This window comes from Scyliorhinus torazame, chromosome 16 (assembly GCF_047496885.1).
Source record: "Scyliorhinus torazame isolate Kashiwa2021f chromosome 16, sScyTor2.1, whole genome shotgun sequence".
Lineage (NCBI taxonomy): Eukaryota > Metazoa > Chordata > Chondrichthyes > Carcharhiniformes > Scyliorhinidae > Scyliorhinus > Scyliorhinus torazame.
In genome coordinates this window covers 158,187,726-158,197,655 of record NC_092722.1, presented here as the reverse complement: position 1 = coordinate 158,197,655, position 9,930 = coordinate 158,187,726, and the positions used below count along the sequence as shown (strand labels likewise).

Here is a 9,930-nt window from a genome sequence, read left to right as displayed (position 1 = left end):
TTAGGCTGCAATTGGATGAGCAAAAGAATCCTTTTCACATTTTACTGAAAAATATGAAAATGAATCACCACTTAAATCATTTTCCCTCAGGTATTTCAAGTAAAATAATCAAAAACCAGCCATGTTGGTACATTCATGTTTTTAGAGTGAAACGTTCTCAATATCTTTCCATGAATCACATTCAGAGACTGGATACCATTCATAAATAATTTAGTTTCCACTGCAGCAGGGTTTTGGGGAGTTTAGAAGCTTACTCTGTAGCAGCAGCATCTCTAAATAAACCCTGCACTGTGTTTTTACGAATTTAAAACATGGCACCTCTATTTCCTTTTCTCTCTGCAGCAACAACACATATATAACAGAAGAGGAAGCTGGCAATGAGGATTTGGGCCATAAACAACTATCAACGAAGGTTTGGAGGTGTAAAGAAAACCATCATCGACACTTGGGCTGAAAATCATAGACGAGCTTGTGTCAAGTTAAAAAAAAGACAACTCTTCAGATCGTAGAGAGGTGTCAGCAGGTCAATTGGCTGTTTGCGACAGCCGTTGGTGCAAAATAAGGATTTTAAAAATAATCGGGACACACCATGAGTTACTGGAGCATATATTTTAAACAAAATTGAATTTCCAGGTGTACTTACTGTGTTTGTAGTGGATAAAAGCTACGGTGACAGCGCATGTGGCACTGTAAATGGGCTGCAGGAACTTGAACCTAGAAGGCTGCCAATTCTGAACCTACTGATTGGGAACCAGTAGTCAAGGAAAGGAAATAACTAGTTTGCTTATGGATTTGGGGATTGCTGGCTTCAGGAACTAAATGGAAGGGAGAAAGGCTGAAAAAGTTCAGAACAGGGAAACAAGACCCGAAAAATGGCAGGAAAAAGTTGTGCCATGGACTCCTTTGATGAGGATTATGAGACACGGAATTCTTATGAGGAAAGGTTCTAATTGTATCTTGTAGCATATTAGACATCAGAAAACCTGCATGCTGCAACTTTTCTCAGCTCAGTTAGGCAAAAACCATTCATGCTGTGACAAAATCTAGTCCACCCAGCTAAAGCAGGAGAAAAGACCTGCAAAGAGTGAATGAAAATCTTTTTTTTTTTAAATATTTCATTAAGGCATATATAATTTTAACACCAATTTTCAAGAGGAAAAAACAGTAGAATAAATAACACCTACCCAACCAACAACCAAACCCAGCCAACGTGGCTTACATATACAATTCTCCAGTCCCCCTTTCCCACTATTTCCCACCTCAACCATCCCCCCATACCTTCCTCTTTCTCTTTACACCCTCCCCCTCCTACCCTATATATCTGCTGACAGCTTAATTTTCCCCAAAGAAGTCGATAAACAGCTGCTACCTTCGGGCGAACCCTAGCATCGATCCTCTCAGGGCGAACTTGATCTTCTCAAACCTGAGAAAGCTTGCCATGTAATTGACCCATACACCCAATTTTGGGGGTTCCGAGTCCCTCCACGCCAATAAGATCCATGTCCGGGCCAGCAGGGAGGCAATGGTCAAAACATCAGCCTCTCTCACCCCCTGGACTCCCGGGTCTTGCGACAGACCAAAAATGGCCACCTCTGGACTCTGAACCACCTGTACCTTCAATACCATGGACATGACATCGGCAAATCCTTGTCAGAATCCCCTAAACTTTGGACATACCCAAAACATTGGGACATGATTTGCGGGCCCTCCCGCACACCACCCACAACTATCCTCCACCCCTTCAAAGAACCTGATCATACAGGCCAGTCATATGCATCCTGAGAACCACCTTGAAATATATCAGGCGAAGCCTGGCAGATGACGAGGACTCGTGAACTCTACTCAGGGCATCCTTCCACAATCCCGCCTCTAATTCCTTGCCCAATTCTTCCTCCCATTTTCGCTTCACCTCCCCTATCGGAGTTTTCTCCCAGTCATGAGTTCTTTATAAATTTCCGAGACTTTCCCCTTCCCACTCCCGTTTTCAACACTACCTTGTCCTGTATCCCCTGGGGTAGTAGGTGCGGAAAGATCGAAACCTGCCTCCGCGCAAAGTCACTCACCTGCAGGTAGCGAAACCCATTCCCCCCCCGGGCAGCTCAAACTCCTCCTCCAAGTCTTCAAAGCATGGAAAGCTGCTGTCAATAAACAGGTCCCCAAACCGTTCGATCCCAGCTCACTGCCACCTCTGAAACTCCCGAAGTAGACCCCCTGGTGCAAACCGGTGGTTGCCACAAATTCGAGCCCATACCGATGCCCCCTCCACTCCCATATGCTTCTGCCACTGTCCCCACACTCTCAAGGCCGCCACTACCATCGGGCTTGTGGAGTACCAAATCGGTGGGAATGGCAGAGGTGGCGTTACGAGTGCCCTTAAACCTGTGTTCCGCCTGAGGTTGCCTCTACCCCCTCCCACGCCGATACCTCCCCACTTCCTGACCATTGCTATGTTTGGCGCCCTCCCTCCCCTCGACCACGCTTCAGCAGCACCTTCTTAATCCGCATAGTACTACCCGTTCACACAAACCCAGAAATCGCCACATTCACCCTCTGAAAGAAAGCCTTGGGGATAAAAATAGGCAGGAAATGAAATATGAATAAAAACCTCAGGAGAACAGTTATCTTTACCGTCTGCACCCTCCCAGCCAGTGACATAGGAGCATATCCCACCTTCTGAAGTTCCCCTTCATCTGCTCCACTAACCGAACCAAATTCAGCTTATGCAGCTGCTCCCACTCCCGCACTACCTGGATACCCAAATACCGAAAGCTCCCTCCCACCTCCTTGAATAGCAACCCCCCCAATCTTCTCTCTTGCCCCCTATCTGAATCGCAAAGACCTCACTGTGGTGATTGTATATCTGTGTAGATGCAATCCAACTGAGCAAGCACTACAGGGAGCACGGGAGAGGTACATATACACACGAACAGGAAGTCAGGACACTTCACAGGAATGGGAGCTAGTAGCAAGACACAGACAGGCAGCTCAAATGTAACTTAAAGTTAAGCACTGAAGAGAAAACGAACTCACAATAAAGCATCTACTTCAACTTCAAGACTACGAGTGTTATTAAGACACAAGGAACAATACATGGTACCAGGACTCGCTTCAGAAAGCTTACGATAAGATTACACAAGCTGCAGACACAGAAAGACCAAAATGGCAAGAAAGACTTTGCTGATTTACTGCAATTTGAACCTCCACCACAGCTGGAAACAACCAGTAATTTAAGTAATAACTGGAAAAGCTTTAAACAAATGTTCGAGATATGTATCGTAGCAAATGATATGAAAGCAGTTTCTGATGCAACAAAAATAGCGCTGCTACTCGCAACAGCGGGACAGAAAGCTAGAAAAATCTATAATGGCTTTAAATACTTGAAAGAAGACAATGCCAAATTAGTAGTAATACTGAAAAAATTTGAGGATTACTGGAACAGCAGTAACAATGCTGCTTTAAAACATTCAATGCCCACAAACCAAATTGCACAGGGAATGAGTGATGCAAAACTCAAACAATCAAAACCTGAACAGAAAGGGTTAACTCTGAAAATCGCAATTGAAAAGTCCAGATCGAAAGGAAAACTTTAATGTCTTACAAAGCAAAAACGCTGAAATCCACTGCAAAATGGCGTCTGAGCACATTTTATAATCTCCGTGTAACAAAGGCGAAAATCTGCATCTACGCATGCGCAGGAAACAGAAGCCGCGCATGCGCAGTTAAAATCAGCCGTCTGCCTTCTGCGCATGCGCAAACCGCGCATGAGCAGTGCTGAAAAGATCACAACATTCGAAGATGGGTCTGCGCATGCGCAAGCCACGCATGCGCAGTGTACAAAAACCCGCAGAGTAAAGGAAGATCGATGTGCGCATGCGCAATCGAGCCCCGCGCATGACGTCTCGAACGTCATGACATCAGAGGACCCTGACCATGCCCACTTAAAAGGGAAATGCCCGAAAATTGAAAACAAGAAACTTAAAGCTGTAAAACCAACTTTTCTTACCTCATAAGACAGAACAATGCCTGAACGGTTACCAGCAGTGGAAGATAAATTTCACAACACCCAGGAACAAGCAGTCTGCACCACCCAAAGTGAAGAGAACAATAAAAACACATCCGAACAAAAAAAGATGATTTGTTTTTCGAACAATACTACCCAGACATGGCTGAGTTATTCGGATACGCTGATCACAGCATCAGCAACACGGCTGCAAAGTTCAACACGACTCTACTCATGGTAGATAAATCCAATACCACGATGCCATGACAGGTTGTCAAGACATTGGATGACAGAAGACGATTCCCAAGAAGAAGACGACGCCACACAAAGAGCACAGAACACCATTGAGAGAGCACAGAAAGACTCCACAGAGGGAGCGACACAAGCCTCCACGGACAGCTCGTTGACAGACTCCAAATGGAAGCAAACAAACACTCCATTGCGAACGCTATGCATGAGCAAGACCATGAAGGTCAACCCACCGTATCTGAGCAACCACAAGCAGACTATGAAAGTCTACCAAGCTCGCATAATCAAGAAGAAGACAATGTAAGTCTACCCACTGCATGCGAAAACAGTGGCAATGTGATCACACTTGACATACAGGAGGTGCAGGATCACAGCGAGACTGACAGATCTCAGCTCGTCTGTACAGAAGCACAGAGTAGGGCTACCAAGAGTCCAGAGAGACCACAACAAAATGAAATCGTGAAGATCTTGACTCCAGAAGAGGAGCACCAAGACACACAAGAGAATGAAATCGTGAGGATTCTGACTCCAGAAGAGGAGCACCAAGTCTCACAAGAGAATGAAATCTTGAGATTTTGTCTCCAGAAGAGGAGCACCAACAAAGCAAAGAAGAGGAATCAAATCCATCACAAATGACTGATGTCAACATCATCAATGCAACATCAGACCATTCTCGAGACGAAACGCTCAAGGTAACAGATACCACAAAGGACACTTGCACCAATTACGCAAATTATCCACACGGAACACTCATTGAGCGCAACAAGAAAAACAAAAACCGCAAGAAGCACTGCAGAAACAAGAACAACAACAGCAACAACAAAACCTGCAAGTACAACAACAAAAACTACAAGAACAACAACAAAAACAACAAGAAGCATAACAAAGACAACAGCAAGCACGACAAGAATAACGACGAAAACAACAAAAACAGAAAGAACAAGCACAACAAGAAAATCGACAAGAACGATGAAAACAACAAAAACAGAAATAACAAGAACGCCAACGAAAACAGCAAAGACAGATACGACAAAAACAGCAACAAGAACGACAACAAAAACAACAAAGACAGAAACAACAACAATGAAACAGCCTGTACAAAATGGTACAATGCGGAACATGAAGGACAATGCCACAGCACACTGCAAAACAATGACAAGACTACAAACATGCCATGGCATGACAATGAAACACACAATTTCACATCTGCTCCAGAACAAGCAAGCACACCAGCTTTCAAGGCAGATGACACACTAAATCGATACCACAAGCACAGAAAAAAGTCCATGTCAGTCAACATCAGTGGTTCGGCCATTCAAACACCTCGGGATGACTTGTTTGTTACTTAAAAAAACAAGAACACCGACAACATTCAGAACAGAGTTGCAATATCAATATCACCACGTCAACAACGAAAAAGAAAAAACTCAATGAACAAATTCATCAAGTTTGGACTCATAAATGTTTTTATTAAGATTGGACTCATAAATCTTAATTGGCTTTGTAAAATATCCAATGTCATCATCACTTGTACAGATACACATATCATAAGTAATCTAACTGTTTTGTACAATCTACTTCAACTTCAAGATTACGAGTTATTAAGACACAAGGAACAACACACTCACTTTTGCCCATACTCAATTTGTACCAGCTGAAATCCCCTAGGATCCCCATGATCTCTCCAATTCCCCCCATCAGCGGGTCAGAAATATACAAAAGTAGGTTGTCCGCATCTAGCGAGACCCTGTGCTCCACTCCCCGCACCACCCCCGTACAATCCCCTGCCAGTCCGTTGATGCTCTCAGTGCCATCGTCAGTGGCTCTATGGCCAAAGCAAACAACAGTGGGGAGAGTGGACATCCCTGCCTCGTCCCCTGGTTGTGCAGCCTAAAATAATCCAAGCTCACTCAGTTTGTCCGCCCACTTGCCACCGGTACCTGGTACAGCAACCGGACGCAATCCATAAAACCCTGCCCAAACCACTCCAGGACCTCCCACAAATACTCCCATTCCACCCGATTAAAGGCCTTCTCCACATCCACCCAGAGTGGGGCATGATCCGATGCTACTATCGCCGAGTACTCAATGTCCACCACCTCAGCCAACACCTCCACCTCCCTTCCCTCGGAAGGCATCATAATCACATTTAGCAGCCTTCTAATGTTCGCCGTTAAATGCCTCCCCTTCGCAAACCCCGTCTGGTCCTCCCCTATCACCCCTGGCACACAATCCTCTATTCTTGAGGCAAAGAACTTGGCCAACAGCTTGGTGTCTACATTTAGAAGGGAGATTGTCCTGTATGACCCGTATTGTTCCAGGTCCTTATCCCGCTTCAGGATGAGAGAAATCGAGGTCTGTGACATTGTTGGGGGGAGCACCTCTCGCTCCCCAGCCTCATTAAACGCCCTAACCAGCAAGGCTTCAGCACTCCTTTTCATAAGACTTTTCATAAAACTCCACTGGGTACCCAAGGGCCTTACCTGACTCCATCGCCTCCAGCCCCTACACCACTTCAAACAGCTCAATTGGGGAGCTTAGCCCTCCACCAACTCTTCCTCCACTTTCGGGAACTCCAATCCCTCCGAAAACCACCTCATCCTCTCCACCCCGGCTGGGGGTCCCGACTCATATAATCTGCTGTAAAAGTCTCTAAACATCCCGTTCACCCCCACTGGGTCCAAAATCGTGTTCCCCCCTCTGTCCTTCACTTTCCCACTCTCCCTCGCTGCCTTCCATTTCCTTAGCTGGTGTGCTAGCATCCTGCTAACCTTCTCCCCATATTCATACACCACCCCCTCGCCTTTCTCAACTGCCCCACCGCCTTCACTGTGGATAGCAACCTAAACTCCATCTGCAGCTTCTGCCGCTCCTTCAACAACCTGCCACCGGGACCACCAAGTACCTCCTGTATATTTGGAGAATCGCCCTCACTAATCTATCCATCTCCACCCGTTCCGACTTCTCCCTGTATGCCCGTATCGAGATAAACTCCCCTCTCACCACTGCCTTCAGCGCCTCCCATACCATAGCTGCTGAGACTTCCCCTGTATTGTTTATCTCCACATACCTCCGAATGGCCTCCCTCACCCGCACACACCTCCTCCTCCGCTAATAGTCCGACATCTAACCTCCAGGGCAGGCGCTGCCCCCCCCTCCTTACTCACCCATAAGTCCACCCAGTGTGGGGCATAATCCAACACTACTATCGCTGAGTACTCAATGTCCACCACCTCAGCCAACAACATCCTATCCATAACAAAAAAGTCAACTCAGGAGTATACTTTGTGTACATGGGAAAAGAATGAGTACTCTTTCGCTCTCAGCCGCCCAAACCTCCACGAATCTACCCCCCCCAATCTGTCCCATAAACACCTTTAACTCCTTCGCAACTGCTAACACCCTCCCTATCCTCGAACTCGACCGATTCAGCCTTAGATCCATAACCGTATTAAAGTGTCGCCCCCATAATCAACTGATGCGAGTCCAGATCAGGGATCTTTCCCAATACCCGCCTCATGAACTCTACATCATCCCAGTTCAGTACATATATGTTCACCAGCGCCACCGGCATCCCCTCCAACTTCCCGCTCACCATAACGTATTTTCCCCCCGGATCCGCCACTATACATCCCACTTCAAATACCACCCGCTTATTAATCAAAATTGCCACCCCGCTTGTTTTGGAATCTAGCCCCAAATGGAAACCTGCCCTACCCACCCCTTCCTCAGCCTAGTCTGATCCATCACCCTCAGGGTCCGCCTTTTAGCTTTTCAGGTGTGCGAACACACGGGCCCTCTTGACTGGTCCATTCACCCTCTCACGTTCCATGTAATCAGCCTGGTCGGCAGGTAGGTGCCCCCCCCACCCCCTGCCAATCAGCCATAGCCCTTTCTCGGCCAGCCCCCAGCCAATGTCCCGCATCTCTTCAGGCCTACCCTCGGATGCCCTCCGTCATCGACACTGTCCCTGTCACCTTTTGTCAGTCCCTCCCCTGTCAGCAGACCTCTGCCCCCCCTCCCTCTCCCCCCACCCCATAACAAAATAACAATCCCAACCCCATTAACACACTTACCCCCTTCTTACCCCCCACTGTGCATCTGTGAACTTGCCCACCCAGCTAGCCTGGTAGCTCCCGCCCATAGAGCCTTGCATCCTGATTCCCCTCCCCCACCGCTCAACCATCCTCCCAGTGCAAACTTTACAATCCCCACCCAACATAAAAAAGGAGCAACCCACCAACCCCCATCAAAAACGAAACAAACCGTTGTTCGACCGTGCCACCATGAGCTCGGTTCTCATCCGCGCCATCACAGAGGTACGATGCATCCATTTCAATGTCACCGAGCCCACCAGGATGCCCGGGAAGTGGATTTGGCTGCCATTGATAGGATGCCCCGGGTCCAGGGGATGATTGATGGGATGCATGTCACTCTATGCACACCTGCAGATGACAGGCTGCTCTACACAAACCAAAAGGGGCTCCACTCGATAAACATGCAGCTGATATAAACAAAGAACAAAGAAGAAAGAAAAGTACAGGCTCTTCGGCCCTCCAAGCCCGTGCCAACCATGCTGCCCGACTAAACTACAATCTTCTACACTTCCTGGATCCGTATCCCTCTATTTCCATCCTATTCATGTATTTGTCCTGTTCCTCTATCCATTTCCCTCTATTCCCATCCTATTCATGATATGTGAGCATCAGCTGCGCATCATGCAAGTTGGCGGCAGTATGCACAACACCTTGATCCTGGCACACTCAATGATTCCTGGCCCATTCGAGGTGCACCCCTGACTGGGGGATTTGCTCCTGGGCGACAGGGGTTATCCACTGCGGTCGTGGCTAATGAGGCCTATCCGGAGGCCACAGACCGACGCGGACACCCGCACAATGACACCCACGCAACGGCCAGGGGCATGATCGAGCACTGCTTCGGCATCCTGAAGATGTGCTTCAGGTGTTAGAGGAGAAGGATGAACACCAGTCCTCGTCCGATGAGGAGAATGCAGGAAAGGATGGGCAGGACATGGGTCCCAGGCAGGCACAGGATGCCACACAATGTGCGTGCGTGTGCCAATGTGCACGGGACGCTCAGATCGCCTCCAGGTTCGCTGACTGGGGGGTGACAGCGTCGGTCAGGGGCACGAATACCGCATCTCAACTCCATAGCCCCCCCCCCCCCCCCGCATGCAACCCTCTCCGATACATACCTGCCCCGCTACAGGGTTGCAGGCCCTCGGATGGCAGTTACATTGATTTTGTATACACATCTCGCGGCCTCAGGGAGGCAGACAGCATTAGCAGAGACCCCTCCCACCCAGGCATTGCCTTCTTCCAGACCCTTCCATCAGGCAGAAGGCACAGAAGTCTGAAGACCCGCGCATCCAGACATAGGAACAGCTTCTTCCCCACAGCTACAGGACTCCTCAATGACTCCCCCTCGGACTGATCTGTTCCTTGTAAGGACACTATTTACGACGCCCTATGCTGCTCTTGCTCATGTATTTGCTTTGTTTGGCCCCTTGTTCTGCACTGTAACCAATCACTGTTTGTCTTTGTACCATTTGTCAATGTACTCTCTGTTAATTATTCTTTTTGCCTACTATGTACGTACTGTGTACGTTCCCTCGGCTGCAGAAAAATACTTTTCACTGCACTTTGGTACATGTGACAATA

The 9,930-nt window shown here is 47.8% G+C and overlaps 1 protein-coding gene across 1 annotated transcript in view; it reads right to left on the bottom strand.

The window, feature by feature from the left end:
* The window catches only part of LOC140392307 (CUB and zona pellucida-like domain-containing protein 1), a 55,144-nt gene continuing 45,214 nt past the window's right edge, over positions 1-9,930 (bottom strand). Inside the window, exon 7 of the mRNA XM_072477624.1 lies at positions 1-44. Within this exon, the coding sequence (XP_072333725.1) occupies positions 1-44 (44 nt within the window). The remainder of the gene's footprint in view (positions 45-9,930) is intronic.